Genomic DNA, 27,211 nt, shown 5'->3' on the forward strand with positions numbered 1-27,211 from the left:
TTTGTTTGCCTTCTCCTCGGTTGATGGACATTTGGGTCGTTTGCACTTGGAGGTTCCCTTACAGCAGCTTCGCCCCTGATCTCCCTGCTCCTCTGCCTCTGTGTCCACGCTGTTCAAAGTAGGACCTCTACAATCCATTCTGTACCTGATTTTTTTTTTACTTTGTAAAAAAAAAAAAAGTTAAGTGTCTTCAAAGATATATAGCCAAATAGAAATTTTTCATATTGTACATACGTGATTATTTCCTTCTTTTAGTGCCGTCTCATTTTCCCCCCTTTTTTCTCAGCTGTCTCTTCTTCCCACCACCCATAGTAGTGCCCCCCACTCAGTAACAGCCTGGCATGTCTCCTCCTATCCTTTTCTGCACACTGTGTATCTAAATGTGTATATTCACACACATGTACATACACAGAGCAGGTGTTTTATTTGATGGGGTCATTGTTATACATACTTTTCTGCATCTTCTTTTTCTCACCTTTCAAAAAGGCTTGAGAGTTAACTGGGGCATCTTTAATTTGGTCTTATTTTGTAATGGCCGCCTAACACTTCATGATGGGCCTGATATCAAAATAGACCCAGCCATGCCTCTGGTCTTGTTTCCAGTTTTGCTGCTACCAACACGGGGATCCTTCTGCAGCACAGGTCTGCCCCCGGCGGGCAGCTCGCGATCCTGGAAACAGTGGCATCAAACTTGAGTGCCGTGTCCACCAACAGCTCAGGTCCCCGTCCACCTCCGCGTTCCATCCCGGACTGAACTACTGAACATGCTAGGTTCTCTTTCCACCTCTTGGCTTTGGTTCGTGCTGTGTTCTCTGTGTAGAATGTCTCTTCCCCTCCAGCAGTGAGTAGGAGTTGTGAGAGCCCAAAGTCTGGGTCAGACCTGGGTTCAAATTCACGTGACACCCATACCCCCTCAGTACTTTTCTTTGTCCCGTGTTCCCAAGGAACGTAACTTTAATGTTTAGTATGGTTTTGTAGTAGGCCATCTACCAAATAAGTCGTGATGTTTGGCATACCTGTCACCCTCCTAAATGTCAGGGTCCTTGGAAACAGAATCAGCCCTGTGAGGCTATGCAAGTGAGGGTCAGAGGGTATAAGGGAAATCTCTGTACCTTCCTCTCAATTTTGCTGTGAACCTAAAACCACTCTTTAAAACAATTAGTCTTAAAAAAAAAAAAGCTGTGGAGACAGTAAAAAGATTAGTGGTTGCCAGCTGTTGGGGAGAGGTAGAAGTGAATACATGAAGCACAGGATTTTTAGGGCAGCAAAACCACTCTGTGCGATGCTCTGATGATGGACACGTGTCATTACATAGTCATCAAAACCCATAGAATGTACAGCACCAAGAGTGAACCCTGACGTCAGATATGCACTTGGGGTGACTAGGATGTGTCATGTGGGTTCATCAGTTGTAATGAATGTCCTACTCTGGTGAGGGGTTTTGATTTAAGACAAAAAAGAATCCAGCCCCCGCCTTTTGTTTCCCCCGAAAGCATGAATCACAAAACCCTGGCGCATAGTAGGTGTTTAATCATTTATATTCAGTAAACGGATCAAGGCCAGACTCCTAGGACTATCATTGCCCCGGTTTATGACTGTTACTTCCCCAATCCTCCCTTGCTGTCGGCCATCAAAACTTCACAGTTAGGACACTGCCGGCAGTCTTTGGAGGGAGGACCTCCAGTTCTGGAAAACGAGTTACCAGTACAGACTGGAGTGCATTAGCTGAAGTTTTGAAAGGCCACATGCCTTTGAGTTGTGACTTGTCCACCCTCCAGCTGTGTCATCTTTGAACATTAAATTCACCAGAAAGGAAAGGAAGTTGAGACCCACCAATGGAAATACAGGCCTACTCCCCTCGTGATTGCCCTGTGTGTTGCCCAGGGCGACAATCTGCGAAGAGATCCCCCTTCCCCCGGTTAAATTTCTGTGAAGGGGCAGAAACACAATCACAATGGGAGCCTGGAAAGAGTGGCCACTCATGGTGGCTCCCTCCCACCCTCCCGCCCCTCCCCAGGCTGTATGAAATCCTACAACCACACCACACTAATTAGCCCGAGAATGGGAGGGGTTGTCATGGCGACCGAGCACTTTTTAAAGCACAGGAATGGTGTTCATTATTGTTCAGTGTCTTTAGCTGTGGCGAAAAGGTCAGTGTGGCAGTTGTTTTCCATATGAATTTTGGCCTGAGAGCCAAACCGAAGGTGGAATGTTCCTTGGAGGGACTGGAAGATGGTAAGTGCCGCTGGACTTTTTGGATGGGGTGTCCCTTTAGTAATATTTTTCAGAGTGTTTTAATAACTAGTGCCAAACTAAGGAATTGTACGGACTTTGTTAAGTAGAGATTGAAAGAAAAGGAGCAAGGAAAAAAGTATGGGTCAGGAACAGTGAAAGTTTGAGAGAGATTTAGAGAGTTTTTTATTTTTTAATTTAACAAGTCTTTGAGCATCAAATGATTAAATACGAAATTTGTAGATTTCTCTATGAATTAACAAAGTTAACTAAGTCTGATGCCTTATTCAGTGTTTGTTTTATATTAGCTCTCTACTGGTCGTTGTGGATCGCTACTGTTCAGATTATATTCCCAAATAAATCTAACAGAAGCATTTTAAGCAAATACCCTCAGAACAGTTGCCTCTCTCTCTGTGTTTCAATCCGAAGATAAGGGAAAGGAGTTATCAAGGCTAATTTTTTCATGCTTTTCTTTTATTCTTTCTCGTCTAGGGATATTTGAAATAATTAAGACCAGAAACCAGTGAGCCCCAGTTCTTTGGATATTCGCCCTTATTTATTGGCTAGACTCCGGTAGAATACTGCTGAGTAGAGACATCTGACCCCAATGTTTGTAGGAGAAATTAAATTTGAGACAAGTCATCGTGCTGGATATGATGGCAGCTTTTCCATCAAACGCTGCAAGGGAGGTTTACAGAGCATTCTTCAGATTTATTTTTTTGCTAGCTTGGAAAGCGTACAGAATAACATGGCTTTCAGCCTGATTTCGTGTTAATGACTGGCTGTGTTTTTAAGACTCGCAAATTTAAGCCACTTACCGTCTTTGCACTTTTTAACAATGTACTTGTGTTCTATGGCACTATTTTTCAGTCATTTTGTACACAGTTGTGTAAGATAAGAAAATACGAATTAATTAAAGGGAATGGGGTGTTTGGATTAAAACACAAATTACTGCCCAAAAAGCTGTGAGTGGGAAATGGCATACTTTGGGGCTTTACCCTGAAAGACCATTGTCCTGTCAGCAACACCAGTTTGTTTGGCAACTGAACAGATAAGAGAATATGGTTCAGAATGTTAAGTCCTGGCTTGATTTCCTCTGTCTTTTGTTTGTATGTTCTGGGATTAATTTATTTAGTGACCATAGCATGGAGCTCGATAAATGGGGTTTCTGACTAGAAATTGAGAAAAGTAATTTTTTTTTTCATTTTTGTCTGTTTTCTCCACTTACAAGCGCTCCTTTTCCTCCCCAGCCCCTAACCCCGCCCCCAGCCCTCACTGGATCACTGCATTCTTCAGCTAAAAAAAATGCCTGGAAATTGAATTTTGAAAAGTAAATAAAGTGATATTTGCATGACACTTAAGATTCCTTGGAAAACATAGCATTAAAAATGGTGGTCCATTTATGAAATTTGTAAAATAATCAGAAATTTGAACCTGGATATTAATATCAGTGAATTCTTGGTATCTTTTAAGATAGTGTTGTGGTTCTATTTAAAAAAATGATACTGGAACACTTCCCTGGCGGTCCAGTGGTCCACACTTCCACTGCAGGGGTCACGGGTTCCATCCCTGGTCAGGGAACTGATCCCGCATGCCGCAAAGCACAGCCCAAAAATTAAAAAATAAAAGTGATACTGATATATTTACAAATGAGAGTGTGTACTGTCTGGGACTCGCTTCAAAACAAATCCAAGGTCAGGGAGTAAGTGGGCTAACGATGGGGGGCAGCATTGACATGGGTGCTGGCTCTTACAGCTAGGCTATGGGTATGTGGGGTGGCGTTTGTTTTCTGTTTTGTATATTTGTGTAGGTTCAAAATGTGTGTGTGTAAAACCATGGTGGGGGGGGTGTGCGGTCTTGTTAACGTCATCTTCTCACCTCTTGGCATGTTTTAGATGCCCGACCAGTTTGAACAGGCAGTTGTGGTCAACCAGCTGCGGTACTCCGGGATGCTGGAGACAGTCAGGATCCGGAAAGCTGGGTATGCTGTCCGAAGACCCTTCCAGGATTTTTACAAAAGGCAAGACAGAGCTGCAGAGACCCTCTTTCTTTGCAGAGGGGCTGGGGAAAGGATTTTAGCACAAGGTGACACTGGGCATTCTTCTTTTGCAGATATAAGGTGCTGACGAGGAACGTGGCTCTGCCCGAGGACGTGAGGGGCAAGTGCACGGCCCTGCTGCAGCTCTATGACACCTCCAACAGCGAGTGGCAGCTGGGGAAGACGAAGGTAAAATTTCGGAGAAGAACGACCGTCCCATCAACCCCCTGAGAGATGTTTGAGTTCGGTGTTCTGTGATGACTGCTAGCCAACTGTTTTTCCAGTGTTGGGAAGATACGCATGGTATCATGCTAGCCATACTCTTTGTCCTCCCAACATGAGTCTTTTATCTGAAGTCCTTGATTTTCAGGGACTGTGTTCTTGGGGACACATTGAAGCATCGGATCCTAAGTGCGTGTGTTTTCATTCAGTCAGTCAACAAATGTTGGCTGATGGGCAACTCAGTGCCAGGGAAGAACTGGGCAGCCTCTGGCATCTAAGAAGTGATACCCCAGACCCTTCTAACGTTGCATTATAAGAATAGAATACTGAATGTTCTCCCTGCATCACAGGAGCTTTTGTGTGGGAGACCAGCAAGTAGTCCGAAATCCGGCAGGTTACCCAAAGTCCAGTCTGGAAAGCCAAGTTGAAATCCATTTTTTTAAACATGCAGGTGTGACTGAGGCCTTTACCCCTTAGCTGAGTGATAAGCAGTCTGGCCTCAACAGCAAAACTTAGCCATAAAATTGGCAGTATGACCTCTTCTCCCTGTATCAGGAGCTTCCAGAGCTCTCATTTGGGGTTCCATTCTCCTTCTGCCACCCACCTCCAGGGTCTTATCACGCAGGAGAGGCAGAAATGCAGGCAGCTGGGGGTTGGCCTTTGAGTGTATGGTTGTCTTCAAAAGTAAGAAGTGTTCCTCAAGCCTCATCCTCCTGTCTCTACAAGTAGGAATGGAGCAGCAGAGAAATATTTTAAAGTTTCTGCTTACATTATGTTTTTAACCTAGGAGTTTCTTTGTTTAAAAAAAAGGAAGAGGAGGAAGAGGGACACAGAGACACATATCTTGCAGTTTGACTGTCTTCATCTCAGAGCTTCTCTGACAAAATACCATAGACAGGGTGGCTTAAGCACAGACATTTATTTCACACAGTTCTGGAGGCTGGAATTCTGAGAGCAGGGTGCCAGCATGGTCAGGTTCTGGTGAAGGTCTCCTTCCCGGTTTATAGACAGCTGCCTTCTTACTGTGTCCTGACACGGTGGAGAGTGAGTTCTGGTCTCTCTTCCTCCTCTTATAAGGGCACTAATCCTATCATGGGGCCCCACCCTCCTAAACCTAATTACTTCCTAAAGGCCTGACTTTCAAATACCATCACATTGGGGGTTAGGGCTGCAGCATAAGAATTGGGGGTGGGAGGGGTGGCCAACATTCCGTCTATAACATTGATGTGAGATTAAAGACAAGTATTTAGGCATCACCTGGAGCCCACTTAGCAAAGGAAAGTGTATAATGAACACACTCTTCTGCTCTTGAAGGATTTCAGCTGGCCAGGGATTTAAGATGCAAACATCTAGCAAGGTAGAGATGGCGTGCAGAGGTATTGTATTAGTTATCTATTGCTGTGTAACAGACAGCCATAAACTTAGCAGCTTTAACAAAACACACCAATTACCTCATGGTATCTATGGGTCAGGGGTCCAGGCACAGCTTAGCTGGTCCTCTGTCAGGGTCTCAGAGTGTCGGCTGGGGCTGCATTCCCTTCTGGAGCTTGGGGTCCTCTTCCAATCTCACGTGGCTCTAGAATGCCATTCTTTGCAGTTGTAGGACTGAGGCTGCAGTCCCACTGGACCCTCTTTTCCTGCTGGCTGCCCCCTGGGGCCACTCTCAGCTTCTAGAGGTCCCCCCACAGTTTCTAACCACCTGACCCCCTCCCACGCCCTCCCACTTCTTCAGGGCCAGCAGGAGACACTCCTGCTCCAGTCTCCTAAGGTGGAGTCTTATATGATGTAACATATCCATAAAGAGTGATATCCCATCACCTTTGCCATGTTCTAGAAGAAAGTCACGGGTTCCACCCACACTAATAGGATTAAACAAGGGTGTAACTCATTGGGGGTCACCTTGGAGTGTGTCCTCCCAGGTGTATAGGTCTCTTTACCTGGAATTCTCCACCCTCCCCTCCACCCCATTTAGCCAACTCCTCCTTCAAGTCTCTGCTTAGATGCAGGCTTTGACGGGAGTCCTATTTGACATTCTTCACTGCACCCTGAACCAAAACTCATCCCTGAACTGGGCTAAGCCCCCTCCTCTGTCATTGACATCTTTCTGTTTTCTGCCCTGTTATAACACTTAACATGCTGTCATGTTTTCTTGGTATTGCCTGGCGACTTGTCTACAGTCACCCAATAGAGAATGTAGAGTTCATTGTTCGTTTTTCTACACAACACAATGCACGTAGTAGGAGTTCACATAGTAGGAGCTCAGTCAGTGTCTGTTAAATGCTAAAAAACTATAAGTGATGGCACAAGATTGTTGTATGTTGAGTCACTCAAAGAACTTTCTAAAGAAGTTGGTTCAAGTGGAGCTCTTGGCAGTAGAATATAGTCTGCTCTGATTTTTTTAATTAAAAAGGTATTACATTCTCTATAAACTGATATCCTCCTCCTGTCTCACTGCCTTATACCATGGAATAACATCAAAGATTATTGACTCACCCAGCCAATACCGGTCTCTTTTCTGAGCTCTGAAAAAATCAATCCAACTTCATTTACAATTTACGGTGGAAATCAGGCCCCAGCAAGACTTAGAACTGGGTGTAGCACAGGGATACGGAGACATAAAGACATGGGCATTGCCCCCGGTTTACTAAGTTTCTGGGAGATAAGTCATCCCATACAACTGATAAATTATGCAGTGTGATCTCTTGAAGGAATAAGGACACACCTCCAGGAGAGAGCTCACTGTGAATTGACATGATCAGAAGAGTATTCAAGAAAAGGAAATCTTTAAAGAGGAGTTAAATTTTAATTGGTGACACATTGGAAGCAGAAGTGGGATGGAAGCTTATCATTTCGCATAAATATTAGGAAGTAAATGGAAACATGAGAGCATTTGAATTGTATCCACTAAATAGCCTTGACCTTGACCAACATTGGACTTAATTATACACTTAATTATACTCTAGCAGTGTTTCAGTCAGTGTTGCCGCCAGAGGTCTTTGCATTTAAAACCTTGAACCTCTAAAAAATATCTAGATCTTCTGGTAAAGAAGTTTCTGTCAACACTTCCATGACAGAGGGAAATGTGGGCAGCGCTGTAGTCAGCAAATTAAACATGACGCCAGGTCTGAATTCACTGGCTTAAAACACATCTGGTCTTTGGAAGGCAAGGATTCTTATCTGCTGGGGAAGCATCCCTAAAGAAGCTAGGAGGCCTGTCCAAGCCTCTGGAACAGCCCGAGCAGGAGATCCTGCTGTACGCCCCTGCTGAGAAGCCAGGTTTAGGGAGACGGAGGTGAACAGCTGCTCCCCTCTTTCTTCCTGGTTTTGCCTTTCCCCTCTACCTCGTGACTCCGGCACGTTTTACTTTTCTGGTCCGTGGACTACATTGCCCGACCTTATTTCTTCTCTGGCAATAAATCCTGCAAGAGGTATTCTATAAAGACATTTTACTGGAATAATCCGTAGGCTCTTGAGCTCTCTAAGCAAATGATAGGAAAAGCCATGAGAAACTATTCGTATTGGATATCGAGTCAAGGTTAGCCAAGCAGCCCCCTGAGTGGGCACTGCCCCTTCCTAAGCTGCTTGATGATGCCTGACGAGGCCGGTGCCTCCGCTCACAGCAGCTGGATCCTGCTGACTCGATCTTGGCTGCATCCTGGGAACATGGCAACGTGGCAGCGGACACCACTGGGCTGGAAGATCTGGCATCACTTTCTGTGTGTTGTTGCATAAATTCAGGGTGGATGTTCTTAATGAAGCCAAGTCAGGTCTCTAAAGCATTTTACTCCGTTTGCCCTTCGGGTTATGGAAAGAATCTATTGATAGATAAAGATGTGGAAGTAAATCTAATAGGCAGAGCATAGAGCTCTCTTTGAGGGGCATGAAACTCAGGCAGGTATTTCTCTGACTCTGATTCCAACCAAGACAGTCCCTTGACTTCTGATAAGGTGTGAGACACTCTTTCCTTCATAAAGCTTCCTATTTGTTCATCTGATAAATGTACTGCTCGTTGGCATCGATGCTTTTGTGTTATGATGTTACCACCACCATCACCACTCTTGTTCAAGATTTGACTTCATTACTTTTTCTTTTAAACACTAACCAGAGCAACAGCGTTAGACTAAGATCCTTAATATCAAAAAGTCGTCTCAAAGAGAAGTTTAAATATTTCTTCGAAGTCCAGTCTTGATGAAAACTGCTTCATATTTCTGAAAACTTTTTCTCACTGCTGAACTAACAAGCTTTATGCTCGTAGCTCCTGTTTCTTACATTAAACTTTTTTTTTTTTTTTTTGCTCAAGATGCAGTCTCTTTATGCATCAGCAGAGCATATTAATTGCAATTATAGGAAGAGCATTGTATGAAAAGCTTTTCCGAGAGAATTATTTGGTGGGAGAGTTTGACAAATGCTCAGGAACCCACAGCAGGAGTGGGTAAGGCTTCTGTGAGTCACATGATGGTGGGATTCTTTATTTGCTTTTCTGCCCAAATGTCTTGGAAGAGCCAGGGCCGAGAGTCTGGGAAAATGTGGCATCAGGAGGACCTAATGCACCGTCACAGGCCAGAATGACTCACTGGAGCATAAATTGAGAAATCATGAGTGAGGGCGTGTGTCGTTTAACCAGCCCCCGACCACTGCCCCCAGCTGACCGTTAACAGAAAAGCATAAGAAAAAATGTGTTTGTTTTTAGGAGATAATTCAAAACTTCCTTAGGCATCACGTTGGAAATTACAAAATTAAAAGCTACCACGATTGAGGGAGGGTCTCAGTATTTTCATACCTTTTCAAATATTAGGAATTCTGATACGAATGCCAGTTACCAGACACACTTAGGCTTAGATAAATGGTAAGCCTAGGATTGAGGTGCCCACGGGCAGAAACAGGCCAGCCAATAGTTACAATCTCTTTGTCCCGATTCTACTGATACTTTTCTTGCCATGGCTGAACCGAGGTAACTTAAATGATTCAGTTCTAATTGCAAACAGTTTATAGAATTACATTCTTAAATGTCAGTTTTTTTATGTGCATTATTTTTTGAGGCCAAGACGCTTTGATCGTAATCATTTGACAGGCATGAAGGGAGCGTTTCCACCTGACGGCAAAGTAACATTTTACAAATTTCTTGGATTTTTTTCCCCCTCCCTTTCTTTCTTTTGTCCTTTCTTTTCTTCTTCTCCTCCTCCCTCTCTTCCCCCCCTTCCCCGCTCCTTCTCCTTCTTAATGTAGGGAGTCTCTCTAGATATCTTCTTACTTAGACTTACTGTAGCACTGGTGCTGGCGCATGAACTATTTGTCCCAGCCCACAGTGAGAGAAGGATTTATAAAGGCAATTTCACAGCCCTCTTATGCCTGTTGAACTAATAATAACGGAAAAAAAACGGGACTTGGATTTTATATACCCCTTTGGTTTTTTCTTTCCAGCAATATATTGTTTACTATATTTTACAAAGATCTTAGTCTGTGACAGATGGGAAGTTTAAAAAAAATAAAGAAAGAAAAAATCCTCTCCCCACCAGGAATTTGAGATTCCCTGTGCTGGACACCATGGCTCTTCGTGTTTGGAGCAAATCAGAGAAAGAAAAAAGCCTTACCCACCAAAGGCACAGCTGACTCAGCAGTGCCTTACCACTGCCTGCCGCATTCTGTGGATGTGACATTTGCTCTCTCCTGGGCAGGTCTTCCTTCGCGAGTCCTTGGAGCAGAAACTGGAGAAGCGGCGGGAGGAGGAGCTGACTCGGGCGGCCATGGTGATCCGGGCCCACGTCTTGGGCTACTTGGCACGGTAAGAAGTGCGCGGACGGGCTTCCCTGGTGACGCAGTGGTTGAGAGTCCGCCTGCCGATGCAGGGGACGCGGGCTCGTGCCCCGGTCCGGGAGGATCCCACATGCCGCGGAGCGGCTGGGCCCGTGAGCCATGGCCGCTGAGCCTGCGCGTCCGGAGCCTGTGCTCTGCAACGGGAGAGGCCACAACGGTGAGAGGCCCGCGTACCGCAAAAAAAAAAAAAAAAAAAAAAAAAGTGCACGGACAGGAGGGGGCGTCCCCCGTGTGTGTCACCAGGTGGGGTGGCCCTGGCCACATGCTTTCATTTAAAATAGACCTGGATGGGTTCGGGTCAGGACCAGGCTAAGGGGAGAGTCCCAGGACAGTGCTCGTAACTAGCATTGCCAGCACCAAGTTAGCTTGACCTGGGCAGGAAATGGGAAAAGGGGCTCCTGATGTCTCAGGGCAGCGACATCAGGGGACTGGGCGACATATTTAAACATTTCCCTAGTTCCTCTGGGTCACATACTGAAGCCACAGGCAGCTCGCCTGTTGACTTTGGTGTCATCCCGTTGGGTCCACAGCGGCCCCCTCTCCAGGGTGTGCCGAATGAGGCAGGTTCTTTTCCTGTGCGTCTGAGTTCTTTCCTCCTCTGCGGACCTGCGGGCCACCCGAACCCTTGCTCGTCACAGTACGTTACATTTTCTCAAGTACACAGCCGTCCTGCTGTGGCAAATCCTTTGCTTTTTTTCCTCATAAGGACAGGAAAATATATCCCATCTCTTGGTTCTGTTTACAGCCCAACTTCCTGCCGGGACTTTTCAAAGTCAGTATTAGGAGTGATGTGTTTATTTAGCCAACATGATGCTAGGGTCTTGCTTGAGTTTCGTTTGTTGTTATTCTTTTGTTTTTCTTCTGTTTTGTTTTGCCCACAAGGGCCTCCTTGTCGGCTCCCTATAATGAGTCTCCGTTATGAGCGGATCAGCCCCAAACGAGGTCCTGCTGTCTTGTCTTGTAACATTAACGTAAACTCGTGTAAAGAGCTCGAAGCCTCATTACCTCCACAGTTATTCTGTTGTGCTATTTTCTGTTCTCATTTTCAGAAAGCAATACAAGAAGGTCCTTTATTGTGTAGTGATTATACAGAAGAATTACAGAGCATTCCTTCTGAGGAGGAGGTTTTTGCACCTGAGAAAAGCAGCCGTGGTTTTCCAGAAGCAACTCCGAGGTCAGATTGCCCGCAGAGTTTACAAACAGCTGCTGGCAGAGAAACGGGCAGAGGAGGAGAAGAGGAAACGGGCGGAAGAAGAAAAGAGGAAGCGGGAGGAGGAGGAAAGGTATGGGACCTTTCTTGGCTCGGATGAAACAGACAGGAGGACACCTCTGGTGTTTTTATGCTCTATATCCAGCTTCGCAGGAACCTGCAGTTTGAAACGATAACGCTTCGTGGCTCAGATAAAATTCCTTAGCGGCGTTGAAGACCCAGTTTTGTGGTATTTTTATTCAGGCAAAGAATAGGTGTATTGCCAAAGGAAGAGACCGTATCCCTCCTTCACACTTCTAAGTTGTCTTTTGCAAAGCTTCTGTTAAAAAGTTCGCTCTCTGAAAAGCGGGGGTCGGATTTTTTTCATTGCTTTCGTCTATTTTCACTGTCTTTTTTTCTTGACTGTTTTCAGAGAAAGAGAGAGGGAACGAAGAGAAGCTGAGCTCCGCGCCCAACAGGTGAAGAATGCCGCGACACATGACATCTTGTCTGTTACTTTCCCAGTTCAAACACTTTGCCTCAGTGATTTGAAACTAAAGTAAAGATGTAGGGAGAAGGATTCAAAGCTAAAATAAATATACAGGAGGAAGAATTTTAGAGGAGATGTTTATGCTACAGTTTCTAACCCATTACATTGGGTAAAAGTGTGTGAATGTCTTAAGGTTTCAGTGTGAATCACGACGGCATGATAGCTCTAGACCAGTGTAATCACTATATTAGTTTGCTCGGGCTGCTATAACATAAGTAGTACAGCCTGGGCAGATTAAACAACAGAAATTGATTGGCTCACAATTCTGGAGGCTAAAGGTTAAAGATCAAGGTGTTGGCAGGGTTGGTTTCTTCTTAAGCCTCTCTCTGTAACTTGCTGCGTCCTCACGTGGTCTTGCACCTGCGTACCTGCTTCCCCAGTGCCCCGTGCGTGTGTCCCAATCCCCTCTTCTTTATAAGGACACCAGTCAGTTGGGTTAGAGCCCTACCTCACGGCTTCATTGTAACTTCATCATCTCTTTAAAGGCCCTGCTCTAAATCCAGACATATCCCGAGGGGACTGGGGGTTGGGGCCTCACAGAGCGATTTGGGAGAGGGAGGGATGCAGTTCAGCCCCCGGCAAGCACATCTCATCCCAAAGGAGGGTCGCTGCCCGCACTCTCCATAGTGTCACTTCCTGACCTGACCCCTTCCTTCCTCTGTGTCCAGGAGGAAGCAGCGAGGAAGCAGCAGGAACAGGAAGCCTTGCAGAAGAGTCAGAGGGAGGCCGAGCTGACCCAGGAGCTGGAGAAGCAGAAGGAGAACAAGCAGGTGGAAGAGATCCTGCGCCTGGAGAAGGAAATCGAGGACCTGCAGCGCGTGAAGGAACGCCAGGAGCTGTCCTTGACCGAGGCCTCCCTGCAGAAGCTGCAGCAGCTGCGGGACGAGGAGCTGCGGCGGCTGGAGGACGAAGCCTGCCGCGCCGCCCAGGAGTTCCTGGAGTCGCTCAACTTCGACGAGATCGACGAGTGCGTCCGCAACATCGAGCGCTCCCTGTCGGTGGGGAGCGGGTCTGTGGGCGTGCGGGCCGACCTGGCCGAGGGTGCCTGCGGCGAGAAGCCCAACTTCAACTTCAGCCAGCCCTACCCGGAGGAGGAGGTGGACGAGGGCTTTGAGGCCGACGACGACGCTTTCAAGGACTCGCCCAACCCCAGCGAGCACGGCCACTCGGACCAGCGCACCAGTGGCATCCGGACCAGCGACGAATCCTCGGAGGAGGACCCCTACATGAACGACACCGTGGTGCCCACCAGCCCCGACCCCGACAGCACCGTGCTGCTGGCCCCCTCGGAGCACGACTCCTCCTCTGGGGAGCCCACCTACTGCATGCCCCAGACCCCTGGGGGCCTGCCCTCCCCGGACGACGACTACAACTACGACCAGGACGACTACGAGGACGGGGCCGTCACCTCCGGCAGCAGCGTGACCTTCTCCAACTCCTACAGCAGCCAGTGGTCCCCAGACTACCGATGCTCCGTGGGCACGTACAACAGCTCGGGGGCCTACCGCTTCAGCTCGGAGGGGGCCCAGTCCTCGGTGAGTACCCGCTGTCCTCCCGGGGCCCCGATTTGCCTGCATTGCGGTGGAAGTTGTCTGCCGTCCTCGCCCCCATTGCACTATCCCTTGGATGAAGACATCCCCCCTAGAACGGGCCAGGATTCCAAAGTCAGGCTCTTAAGGTGGCCTTAAACCCCTCTCTCTTGCCAAAAGCTATCGTCACACAAGTAAGTGGAAATTGGTGCCTGTTGGAGGTTGAACGCAAAACCCAGAACTGCGTCTTGCCCAAAGCCTAAGAAAACTGGCATTTTCAGTGGAGGCTCTGGCTGTGTCTGTGCTGGCTTTGCAGCAGGTTGGGAAATGAGACCCGCCCTAAACTGGAACGCGACTTGCCAGGGGCACTTCAGAGACCTTTCCTGACGGTAGCTTCACCCGCCCGCTGCAGGACGTGATGTTGTAAGGGAGGAACCTTTAAGGGCTTGAACGTGCTCTTTCCAGCTTCTGGATTTATTTATAGTTTACTTTTATTTTTTCCCGTTGTCTGTGCGTTAAATACTCCCTTGCCTTTCTAAGGCTTGAAGATATTTGTATTTATTTGTTTGTTTATTTGTTTAAGAATATATTTCTTTAACTAATTTATTTAATTTTGGCTGTCTTGAGTCTTCGTTGCTGCACGCGGGCTTTCTCTAGTTGTGGCGAGCGGGGGCTACTCTTCGTTGCAGTGCACAGGCTTCTCATCGCAGTGGCTTCTCTTGTTGCAGAGCACGGGCTCTAGGCGCACAGGCTTCATTCAGTAGTTGTGGCACACAGTCTCAGTAGTTGTGGCTCACGGGCTCTAGAGCGCAGGCTCAGTAGTTGTGGCGCACGAGCTTAGTTGCTCCGCAGCATGTGGGATCTTCCCGGACCAGGGCTCGAACCCGTGTCCCGTACGTTGGCAAGGAGATTCTTACCCGCTTCGCCGCCAGGGAAGTCCTTGAAGACATTTTTAGCACAGTAACTTAAAGGGAATTAACTCTTGGATGGTTTGATTAAAATTGTACGCTTAAACAGCAGCGTTGTACTTTGAATATATAGCCTTGGGATTAAAATATGTCTCACGTGTTACGTATCAAGTCAACTGACGGTTTGACACCAGAAGGCAATATTTTGTAATTCTGAATTCTTTTGATGACCACACTCCGTTGCACTGTGACGAAGCAGCGTGTTGCTTCTTTGTCCGTTGTTTTTACTTTTTCAGTGTTGACCTATGCTGGGCATTTCCTTTGCTTGTTTTCTGTCCTTTTTGCTCACTGTTGGCTCTCTCTGTCTCTCCTGGTCCAGTTTGAAGATAGTGAAGAGGACTTCGACTCTCGGTTTGATACGGACGATGAACTTTCATACCGGCGGGACTCTGTGTACAGCTGTGTCACGCTGCCTTACTTCCACAGCTTCCTGTACATGAAAGGTATGACCTGCAGCCACCCTGGTGCCTGGGTTAGGGGGTGAAGTGATGGGAAGCTGAGGCTGAAGGAGGGGGGCTGAGAAAGTTATCCCACATACCCCTTACCTGGTGTGAGGTCCTCTTAGGTGGATGGAGGATGCCGTGGTGGTGTGATGTGGGGGACCCTACTAGACCATATGCAGCGTTAGGACAAAGGGTCTGCAACCACTGTCACCGCTTTCAGTCCCTCTCTCCCTGTTGCCTCCATGTCTCTCTCACATCTGTGCTCTTTTCCTTCCTTCTTCCTTCCTTCCTTCCTTGCTTCCTTCCTACATCATTTCCTCTCTCTCTTTCTCACACATACATACAAACACACATGTATGTTGCTACTGGGGTTAGTGCAGCCCATTACCATGATGAAGCTGCATTCTTCCCTCCCACAGGAGTATTAGACACCCTTATACATGGGGAAGTAAAGATCTGAGAGAGGATCACCCCTGGCTTAAACTGCCTGCGATGCCTACTGTCTATCGCTTGCTCATGATTAGAATTTTTAATTATATTTTTGCATTGCTGTGAAACTTCGAATGTACTGTACTGAACCTTAATACTTGGAGACCTTGAAGCATCCTCCTTCTGGAAAAGTACTTAGTCAGGACGTTGTACCCATGCCTTATTCATGTTCTTGACCTTGACTTCCAAATCAGGGACAGGAATCATGAGAAACCGTAATCAGCACCAATTTTTGGTAGGAGTTTTATGCGGATCATCTAAAGAGCGGATTGGTTTCTCCCACGGCCCTCGACTCCATGAGGGGAAAGAGGCCAAATCTTGGGGATGGGGCAGAGATAACAAGATCCATTGTCCCCAGATGGTTCAAGATTTTTATGTTTTCTCTGAGCCTTTTCTTCACTTTCTTTTCTGCTGCCATCTTTCTTTCTTCCCTTTTCCTTTTCTTCTTCCCCCATGAAAACCTTTTTATTCTGGGTTCCCTTTCCCTGTTTCTTCTGTTCTTTGCCTTTGCTTCTCTCTTCTGTTGGCATATTTATCTTTTCTCGTATCTCTTTTGCCCTTAATATTTTTTTCTCTTCTTCATCTATGTCTTCTCCTTTTCATTTTTTTCCCCCCGTCTTCAATGTCTGTCTAACTGCTAACATCATTCATTTGCTTTTCAAAGTTCTGCTGTTCTCAGCCTCAGATCCCCCAGGTGCTCACAGAAACCCCTCCAGGTTTATTTTTAGGGGCGAGCTTCCTATTGGCCAGGGTCACTGGTTGATGGGAATTCTTGTAGGAGCGTTGGAATGAAAAAGATTGAGAAATTCTAACCGAATAATCGAGTGTTCATTGGATGAAGGAAAAAATATAATCACAAATCAGAACCTAATAACCCCAATAAGTATCTAATCGTAGCATTTTAAGATTTTCTCATGCATTTCTCAGAATAAATAAAGCTTCTTATTAGTCATATATTTTCTTCTCCCCCTAATTAATCTTGTTCCCTAAGTTAGCTCAAAGATTCCCCGTAAATCACTCTTATTTATAATGGCATTCTTTTATTGTATAATTGTCTGATTAAAACAAATAAGATTAGGAAAAAGTAAAGATACATTCAGAGCGCTAAAATCCCAAGATTAAAGCATTAAGAGCTCAAGAAGGTAAGCAAGCGAAGTTTTGGCACACTCATCTCTTAATAAAACAAAGAGTTATTGTGTAACTGCGTCACCACTTAATCTCTGATACATTACCATTTAATGTTTAATAAAGCCTTAAAGTTATGACCAAAAGTTTCAAAGAAACCAATGATAAGGAAAATCTAGCCAACCACCAGATTGTATTTTGTGAACGTAGATGAGTTTGCACCAGCCTACTACTACTAAAGGTGTTTACAGTCACGAAACTAAGAGCGTTGATCAAATTCTCTAGATGAAATACGAAGGGAACACCCGGAATTGGGGGGGGCAGGGCTGGGAGTGAGTCCCATCAATAACGTAAGAGCAGCAGAGTGACTGGTGGGTGAGGGCTCTTGGGATGACTGTTGTGATCTGTGTCTTTGAAACAGCTGTGAATAACCTTTATCATCCAAAGACGATAAGATAATAGGATAACTTTGTACTACAGTTTCCTCTTGGCTTGTTTTGAGAAACCGAGATTAAAGCCACAAATCAAGAAGGAAAAAAAAAACAGTTTCCTTCTGGTACCCCCTGGCAAGTTTGCTGTTTGTTAGGAAACAGCTCTGGCGCTTGGTGTGATCACAAAGGCTTCTCAACTAGGTGAGCAGGAAGTGCTGTAGATACGAGAAAGGGCAGCGGTCTGTAAAAGCCAGCGAAGCAAGTGCGCCTTGCACTGCAAAGAGAAACCAGTGTTGTCTTTGCATCTTCTGTTCCACTGTGAAGTTGAGATCTGTAATCATTGAAGCAACCACTGAAAAAATTAATCTTAGAAGGTCTGTTGTAAATTTATTTCTAATCTGTAAAAGGAAGGCATTTTCTTTATACTTACTTTCAGTATCCACATTTAAATGTTCTTTATTATTGGCTGATCAAAAAAATAACGTGTGGACACTTGATAATTAGTGAAGTAGATGCATCATTTATTCTTCAGTGGGTTCGTTGAAGCAGATTTTTGAATCATGGTTGTAAGATGTCACTCTTTGAGCATCCTTGGGGAATCTAGAATAACTAAAATAAAATTATCCTGCTAGAAGAGTAGTAGAAATATATTCTGTATAGAAATAATGTCTGTATATCCTTGTCTAATTTGTCTCCACCAAAAAAAGTTTTCCACTAAAATAAATTACAGCTAAATTCTCATTTTTAAGGTACTGTCACAGTTTGGTTTGGAGTCTTACTTTGTCTCGTATTCTAAATTTATACCTTATACAAAGAAGCCATTTTCAGATGATAATGCTTTTCTTTTCCGATGTAAGTTAGGGTTTATTGCTAACCTCTGGAGTCACTGATAAATTTTGTTCCTCACACTGACTAAACAAGGAAGGAATGTGTCAACTTTGACACATTTTAAACTCATTTCCCCTTCCTGCGGTGTTTGGACAGAAGCATGATCCAACCATATGGAAGCGGTTCTCCCCCGCCTCCCGTCCGTGGTCCTCCCGTCCGTGGTCCTGCCTCAACCCGGGGTTAGAGTATCAGTCCCTGACTGGTCTTGCTTTTAAGCCCCTCCCCAGGATTTCTCAGCTAAGTGAGTAGGAGCTGCTTTGGAGAAAAGGAAGCGTTCTTGTGTAATCCAGCCAAGCCAGTGTGACACCTGCCCAGTGCCCCCTGAACACGACCCAGCAGTGCGCTCACCCGTCATCGGTGGGTGTCTGAGGGCGGGTCATTTGGGGCAAAGTTAAGGAGGGGCTGGACCTGAAGACCTACTGATCTTATGATCCAATATGACGGATTTTCTTAAACCCCTTCCTCCCCAACCCTGGGGAGACAGGTGGCCTCATGAACACCTGGAAACGCCGCTGGTGCGTCCTCAAGGACGAAACCTTCCTGTGGTTCCGCTCCAAGCAGGAGGCCCTCAAGCAAGGCTGGCTGCACAAGAAGGGCGGCGGCTCCTCCACGCTGTCCAGGAGAAACTGGAAGAAGCGCTGGTTCGTCCTCCGCCAGGCCAAGCTGATGTACTTTGAGAATGACAGCGAGGAAAAGCTCAAGGGCACCGTGGAAGTCCGGACAGCCAAGTATGTTGATGAGCCCTGGCCAGGGCTGCTGACCGGGGCTCGGGGCTGCTTCATCAGTTAAGTCCCTGCCTACAAGCTGTCTGGGGCAAGTTCTTTGAAGCAGTAGATTGTAAGAGGTACTCGGTGCGTCCTCATCGTTCCTTTCAGTGGGTTGAATTATTAGGAAATCAGGGAAGTCAAACTTCGTCTGTGAAATTCACTTTTTGTGAATTTTCAGACATTCAGCTCTGGGTTATAAGATGCTAGTTGGACATAAAACTAGCTCTTTGGAAATGTCATTGGCGGTCCACAGGAATCGTGGTGTGGGTATTGAGCGACTGGTTGAGCATCTTGTCATCCTTTTATGGGTCAATCTATCACTTTTAATTCTTCTCCAAGCCCAGCTGTAGCCAACAGATGGCTAAATTGGGAGCAGACAGCCAGTCGGGAGGTGTGTGAAATGAATCATTTGTCTTCCACCTTTGTTGGGTATACTAGCCTCTTCATACCCAACAATGAGAGCAACAGAGCTGGTGTTTGAATCCAACACACCCCCTTTTTCTGCCACTTTTTTTTTTTTTTTGGCCATACCGCTCAGCCTGTGGGATCTTAGGTCCCTGGCCTCAGATCGAACCCAGGCCCACAGCAGTGAAAGTGCTGAGTCCTAACCGCTGGACCTCTGGGGAATTCCATTGTGCCACCTTCTTATAGAACCAAAGCATTGAACCACTGAGGGCCTATTTGCTAAAAATTAAGTGAGGTTTCCAGAAAATGTTGGGAATTGAGGGGCAGCTTGTTTTCTTGGGTAATTAGATACTAAGCATAGAATTTATTAGCCACACCCCACTCAAACTGAGCAACCATCCATTTTCAGCACACGGGTAAAAATAAGCTTTGAGAGACCAAATTAACTCCTGAAGTCGTAGACCTGAAAACGACATATGGTTCCTGCTCAGCCAGCCTTAGAAACTTTAGAAAATGATTCATTGGAAAGCGGAAAGTTTACTCAAGGGAAGAAAGTCTTCTTTGTATTTAATTTTAAGGCCCAATTGTGAAGTGCAGACAGCAGAGTATCAGACTTTTCAAGGCTGCCCCTTTGAGGTTCCTTAGGAAACCATGCTCCGTAGTCAGATGAGTCTGTGGGAGTTTGCGTCTGAGTCCTACAAGTTTCAGCAGCATGGCGTAGCTCTGTACCTCCTGTAGTCCTCCCCTGGCCCTGCATACTGCGTTGGTCCTCTCTTCACCCTGTAGGAGGGGGGCCACAGATGCCAGGAGGCTGAGGGACAGAATTGTGATGGTGAATTTCACCCGTGTATTTTTGGATGTCCCTTTTGCTACTCACTCTGTAGCAAACACATGCTTAATGAAGCCCTATTCTCCAGGTGTTCTGTGAAAATTACAGAGGTAAGGAAGTGTTAGCCCTTCCTCAGCTGTTGGTCACATTCTGTAGAGAAAAAGCAATGAGTTGTTAAGGTTTCACCATCGTTAAGAGTTTTTTATTTATTTTATATTTTGAAGTTTATTATAAAAAAAATATATTTTTTATTATAGAAAATTTCAATCATAGGCAAGCGTCGGTAGGAGACTGGAATGAGATCTGTGTGTCCATTTCCCGTCTTTCAGTGGTTGCCCACCGATGGCCAGTGGTGTTTCATCTGTGACCCTACCCAGCACTGCCCTCCTACAAACTACATTTTTTAAAGCAAGTCCTGACGTCATATAATTTCACTTGTAAATATTTAGTACACACTGAAGGATCAAGACCTTTTTTAATATATAGTCACAATATCATGATCACATTTAAAAAGGAACATGAGCTCCTTCTACCGTCCAAACTCTGGTCATTGTTCAAATTTCCCCAGTTATCTTATACATGGCGGTGACAGTGTTCTTGTTGGTTTGGGTTGGTTTCTTTTTTCAAATCAGAATCCAAATAAGGTTCATAATTTTTAATTGGCTGACAGATCGCTCAAGTCTCTTTCAATTTATACACCACCCCCTTCATCTTTTCTTTCACTCACCATCTATTATTAAAGCTCCCACCTCATTTATCCTGTCATTTCCAGACTCTTTTTGGTGCCCTGGTAGTATCATCACTCCCCCATTTCCAGGGAAGCTTTTTATAAATGCAAGTCCCTGGGCTCCACCCTAGGAAGCCCCACATGGGTTTTCTGAACGTTTCCCAGGATTCTGATGGACCGCTGTGGTTCAGAGCCACGACACCGCGTCGTTTTACACGCAAGGTAGCTGAGTTCTCAGGAAGCAGATTGGCTGGTCCAGGGTGACGTGGTCTGGACAGTTTTCCCCTGGGGATTATTGTCCTACTCCAGAGGCTCCCATGCTTATCACCCACCCCCACCGCCAGTCGGGGCCACCTCTCTCCTTCCACTCCCAGGAAGATCACAGACTCCTCTGAATTCTGATCTTCCTGGTTTTTTACAAAATATTTTATCTCATCTCAGTGATTCTAGCTAAAAAGTCATACAATCTTTTTTTTTTCTAACCAGACTGCTTAATATCGTAGTTGTAAAATAACTGTGAACAGCTGCACTACTTCAGCTGACAAAGCAAGCTGGCTGTATCCCCAGCACATTTCTTCACAAAATAGATCACCACCTCTGGTCCCATCCGAACAGCTGCTTGTGTTTTACCCTGATCTTAACCTGGTGCCCTGAGTTTAAACCTCCAGTGTTGTTTAGAGAGTGTTAGGATGAGATCAAGATGGGATTGAGATCTAGAAACACACACACACACACACACACACACACACAGCAGATCACCTTTCTGGAGAGAGAAAAGCGTTGTTTAGAGAGTGTTAGGATGAGATCAAGATGGGATTGAGATCTAGAAAAACACACACACACACACACACACACACACACACACACACACACACAGCGGATCACCTTTCTGGAGAGAGAAAAGCCTGCCTCCCCCTCGAGGCCACAAGGGTCTTCATCGTTTCTAAAAGCAGAAAATCAAGGCGGAAGTGTTGGTATCTGATTTTTCAGTTACGGTGAAATTTCTTTTCTTGCCCCTTATTAAGAATTCTGTGTTCCTGATTTGCGTTTGGTGCTTGTGTCCCTTTGCAGGGAGATCATAGATAACACCAGCAAAGAAAACGGGATTGACATCATTATGACCGATAGGACCTTCCACCTGATCGCTGAATCCCCAGAAGACGCCAGGTGAGGCGCTGTGCCGTCGACTTGGTCATAACTACATCCGCGCTCCTGTGCAGGCCCGGACATCACACGGATCACTCTTGAGCCTCCTGGTGCTGAAAAGATTTTAGTTGGTTTTCTAGTTGGGTTTTTCTCTTAGGATGGTTGAAGAACTGAGCGTCGGAAGAGATGGATGTGCTTGTCTCCTGGGGACTCTCTCCCTGGGCTGTGTTCCGTACAGTAAGCACACGGATTTCCCGCCTCACATGCCACTGGAGAGACCCCTTGTTACTTACACTGAGGCTTTTATTTTTATTGTCACCAGCAGCATATATACATTGTGCTGCTACACACAGTTGAAAGCCCCCCTCTGGAAGCTTCTGAGCTTCGAAAGGGAGCAGCTTCTGTTTGCTTAAGGGTTGAAAAAACAGGAACATGAACCCTTGGCCGTTCAAATAAATGCTAGGACTGTGGCGTTGGGAGGGTGCTTAAGGCCTTGATAGTGAAGAATTCCGTCGGCTGGAAGAGATAGTTAACACAGGGAACTTACTGTATTGCAGGCAGTGTTCCAGAATGCTTCACATATGTTAACTCATTTCATTCTCACAACAACCCTATAGAGGGTATCACCGTTATCCAGTTTTACAGAATAGGAGACTGAGGTACAGAGAAAAGGTAGTGTAATCTGTAAAGTAACGCAAGGTCAATTCTATTGAATGGAGGCACGAAGCTTCTTAAGGAGCTTAGATTTTTGACTGAGCTCGGAGGACAGTGGTGTCCCTCATTGGCTGGGGCAAGTTGTCCGACTTTTCTGGACCTTGGTTTCCATCGCAGTGCTGGGATGTGGCACAGAATTAAGAAGAGCTGGTGTGTGCTTCTCCGTGTGATGCGTGGCAGGGTCACGCAGTGGAGCATCTGTCTCTGTTCCTGCTGCCCTGGGGGTGTATGGGGTCACGTTGGAGATGCCTGTCATCCGCTCTGAGCAACGCCAGAAAATACCTTCTGATTTATGAGGCTGAGATCCTTTGGCCTGTCTTCTTCACTTTGCAGCTCAGAAAAACCACTAGAATCTTCTAGTGAGTTCTCGGGGCCTTTACGACCGACCCCTTGCCCTTTGAATGTTTCTGTGTTGATATAACACCATGGTAGCAGCATTAAGGGCAAAGAAAATAATTCTTCCCATGGGAACAAACTAAAACCCCTCTTGGATCCATAAATTATGACACAAGCTGGAAAAACAAGCAGACCTGGAGCTGGAGCCCCATCATTCAGTCTGGGACTCCTAGAGACCACGTGTGGTTTTTTGTGGTCCAGGGAATGCCCACAGCTTTTACAGCTGAATTATAGGCCCAGCTGTCCTGTCTGTTTCGTGCCATAATGAACCTGCTAAATTTAACATTTGGAATATTTTAGCCAAGGACTTTTTGCCCTGACCAGGGGAACACATTTTTACAAATTCCTTTTCAGATTTCAAGTTGCACTTAAGGGGTGAGATTTGTATTAAGGAGGTTACCTGTACAGATGGAAAGCACAGCAGATTTTATGTGGCTGTGTGTGTGTGTCTGATCCCATGTGGCCTGCATTTTGAAGGTTTGTGTTGTTCAGTGTCTGATTTCAGATATTTTTGAGCTTTATAAAGCAATGACTGAAGTCTTGCCTTTGGGTTAACCAGAAGTGATGAACCAATTCATATTAAGATGTTTCCCTTGGTCTCCCTACGAGTCTGTATATGTTGAGTATTTTCAAGCTCTTGGTTACATCTTGCTCCTTCAGGAATCACAGGAGATAGATTTTAGTGCTTTGCTGTAAGTATCTTACATGACTTACCTTTAAATATAGGTACTAATTTTTTACTTAAATATCCCATTGGGTACCGAGTACTTTCTCCTCTGCCTTAGTTATAGGAGCGTGTATATGTGTCTGATTAGCCCCCTCCAGGAGAAGGATGTCCTAGCATCTCTCTCACATTTGGTACCTCTCACTTTAGTTGCTTAATAAACGATGGATGGATGCACTGACACAGACGGATGGATATCCATGGTCATTTTCCTCAAGCACGTATTGTGTTTCTAGTTACATCATGACTTTCGTTCTGCTTGACTTTTCTGGAGTTGACATGTTTTCTCTTATTATCTGATTCTAATGTGGCTGCAAGTGAGAAAACTCATTTGAAATGAAGATAGAAGGATTCTCTGGTCAAAATAATTTTCTACTTTCTACTCCAGGCAGTTGTTTTCTATTTCCAGCTCTCCTGTGGTTTTATTCACTTAAGTGGAAATCCTATCAGATGGTTGGAAACCCCACCTGGAAATGAGCAGGGAAAATAGACATCCAGTGGCCACCCTGAGATGATGCTCTTACATTGGGCTTCTTACCTCGGAATTTAAAATTGAGAAGGCACTTGAATGTTCCCTAGGTTATAAATAATGTCTTCAGTAAAGACCCTTGATCTAAGTGCGTGGGTAGAACTGAGGATTTCATTTTTTGCTGCCAATTTCTCTAGGAACTTACCATCATCATTATTAAATGTCTACTGAGGTCCTTGGGGCCAGAGGGATGCTCAGAGGGGATGTCGCTTTCCCAGAGGATGTGGAGAAGGGTGTCACCGTATTGCATGCGGAGGTTGGCCACCCCTTGACTATTGCTCTCTCCTCCCCACAGCCAGTGGTTTAGCGTGCTGAGTCAGGTCCACGCATCCACGGACCAGGAGATTCGGGAGATGCATGATGAACAGGCAAACCCGCAGAACGCCGTGGTGCGTGAGCCTGGGTGGGGTGTGGAGGGAGGCATCCTGCCACAGGGGACTGGGAATTTGTAGACAGTCTTTTTAAAAAAAAAAAAAAAAAGAAGAAATATTATAATAATTAAAGAGAGAAACGGGAACATCTTGGTTAAAAATCATATAGAAAAAGAGAGTAAATTATAGAAGATTGTAAGTAGTAAGAGATTACTATTCTCCCACCTCAAAAAAAATTCCAATTTTTATGAAACCGTGGAAGCCCATTACACTTTTCTCCAAAGGATATAGTGAATTCCAAATTGTATTCTTTCTGACATCACTCTATCCCAGGCACGTAAACAGAGCCACAAAATCATATTTCAGAGATAGTTTGATTTTCTCACAATTACAAAATTCGATGATAGATCATAGTGTAAATCAGAAAAGTTGTATGATTGAAAGAAGTTTGTAAACACCCTTCACTGAAAGTATTTTAGGAACAAGACAGAAAGATTCGTTTATACTTTATTTAATGAATGGACTGCAGATTTTGCCCTGTCTAGAGGCTGGCTGTACTGAATGAAGGGGGACGTTTCCTTAGATAACTACTATTTTGCAGTGAACACACAAAGGAGGCTTTTTTTGTTTGCCTGTTTAGAGAGTCATCATCTCGGGGTGTTATCATGATGTGTGCTATACTTGAATGGTTCTCTCAGTGTCTCTGCTTTTCACTTCTTTCCAGGGTACTTTGGATGTGGGGCTAATTGATTCTGTGTGCGCCTCGGACAGCCCTGATAGGTAAGCTCAGGTGTGACTCTTAACAAAAGTAACTGCTGGGTACCTGCGTGCACCCACAGGCTCTGTGCTCTGGGCTGGGGAATGACTCTAGGCTGTGTGTTCCCACCTGGTCAACCCCAGCAATCAGAGACTTCCTTCTTGGTACCCAGTTTGACCTCATCCGCAGTCTTCCTCTCTGGGTGTCTTTGGAGTGCGGCGGGTTGGAGGGGTCAGGAGTAGGGGAGACCTTGGAAACCTAATTTAGACAGCCATACAGGGACAGACTTGGGGCTCATGCAGGATGAAAATGCCTGTATCCCAGCACAGGGGTGGGTGTAGTTCCCCTTTCTAAAATTTAATAATGAATTTGAAAAGGATTTTGATGGTAATTTATATGTGGAATAGTAATAAATTAAACCACAAACATTTATTTTCCTTGACATGCCTCCCTTACCTGTGCCCTTAGAATAGCATGTGTTTGGTTCTGTTTTTTGAAGGCAGATCATCCTCGGTGACGGTCTCGGGGGTCTCTGTACCCAGTGACCTTCGTCTTTCCCATCTCTATTTTGCTTTGCAGCTTGGGAATTCTGAGTACGGATCAAAATTGACTTCTGCCTTCAGTGACATAGCTTTAGAGAGAGAATAGAAATGTATTCAAATTGACAACAAAAATAGTGTCTCCTGGGCCGAGTGAGAATTCCGGGGTGTCCATCACCCCACCGTTGACGAAGGGTCTCCTGAACCGTAGATTCTTTGTTTCTACTAGTCACCCTACACCTTCTCATACCTGGCTCAGGAACCTTTAACACGTGTGTGTCACGTCAGTGATTAAAGCCCAGATGCTTGTTCTGACAGTCAAGTTCTGATCTGCGTCTCCCTCCTCCTAAACCCCTACATCAGGCAGGCTGGGCACCTGACGATCCACGCGAGAACCTTCCATCCCTACCCAGGCTTTTCCCTCTTCCTCAAGTGCTCACCTTTCTTCCTTCCCAACTACAGAAAAATCTTGTTTAAGAGCCTATGAGAGACTCAGGGCATTGCCAGCTAAAAAGAGATGCAGGAGAAAGTAAATTTCCATTATTAGGTTATCCCTGCCTGGGAAATGCACCCTTGTCAGATTGCGTTGAAGGCATGGACTCAGCTGGCTCTTTGTACCAGGCATAATCAAGCGGATGAGATGTTCCACTTACACCTATTTACTGACCTCCTGTTACTGGTATCTGACGTTGCATTACCCACCCCCAGAAATATTATCCAAAGCCATACCCAGAGGCAGGAAGAAATTTACTTTGGAGAGGCATCAAAAAAAAATTTTCCCTCGCAGTCACCTTAGTTAGCCTTCCTGGAACTGAATTTCATCTGGAAAGTTCAGCATTAAGAAATGTTTTCCCTTCCAGGACCTTCAGAATGTGTTGCTCCAGGTTTAAAGGTTAATGAGGCATAAAATAAATCCTACAGAAATGAGCAAGGTTTGCCTTAACGTAAACTACACATAGCACTGCCGTTTTTATCCCTGTGACCCATAAGCTGGGGAAAAGGCATTTTGTCTTGGGTCAGACGGAGGTGGTGATTCCAGTGGAGCTAAGAGGTTTTGCTTCCTTCTCGCCCCACTGCTCAGACCCAACTCATTTGTGATCATCACGGCCAACCGGGTGCTTCACTGCAACGCAGACACGCCGGAGGAGATGCACCACTGGATAACACTGCTGCAGAGATCCAAGGGGGACACCAGAGTGGAGGGCCAGGAATTTATAGTGAGAGGTGATGCCACCGATGCTTTTTTACTTGGAGTCCCGTTTTCATTTACACGGATATCTGCCACGTTTCCGTTTTGAGCCACTTTTCTGAGTCATTTTGCCTCTTGACATTGTTAAAAATCATCAAATAAGAAATGTTCGTGGCCGTTTGTAGCAGATATATAGAAAT

The 27,211-nt window shown here is 45.5% G+C and overlaps 1 protein-coding gene across 1 annotated transcript in view; it reads left to right on the top strand.

Moving 5' to 3' along the window:
- MYO10 (myosin X) overlaps positions 1-27,211 on the top strand; it is a 219,594-nt gene that overhangs the window by 178,700 nt on the left and 13,683 nt on the right. The window contains exons 20-31 of the mRNA XM_060009646.1: positions 4,128-4,252; positions 4,345-4,459; positions 10,168-10,274; positions 11,356-11,589; positions 11,929-11,974; positions 12,714-13,580; positions 14,862-14,985; positions 18,403-18,646; positions 21,718-21,813; positions 24,451-24,544; positions 25,251-25,306; positions 26,904-27,046. Coding sequence (XP_059865629.1) covers positions 4,128-4,252; positions 4,345-4,459; positions 10,168-10,274; positions 11,356-11,589; positions 11,929-11,974; positions 12,714-13,580; positions 14,862-14,985; positions 18,403-18,646; positions 21,718-21,813; positions 24,451-24,544; positions 25,251-25,306; positions 26,904-27,046 — 2,251 coding nt within the window. The remainder of the gene's footprint in view (positions 1-4,127; positions 4,253-4,344; positions 4,460-10,167; positions 10,275-11,355; positions 11,590-11,928; positions 11,975-12,713; positions 13,581-14,861; positions 14,986-18,402; positions 18,647-21,717; positions 21,814-24,450; positions 24,545-25,250; positions 25,307-26,903; positions 27,047-27,211) is intronic.

The sequence above is a fragment of the Delphinus delphis genome, chromosome 3 (genome assembly GCF_949987515.2).
Source record: "Delphinus delphis chromosome 3, mDelDel1.2, whole genome shotgun sequence".
NCBI lineage: Eukaryota > Metazoa > Chordata > Mammalia > Artiodactyla > Delphinidae > Delphinus > Delphinus delphis.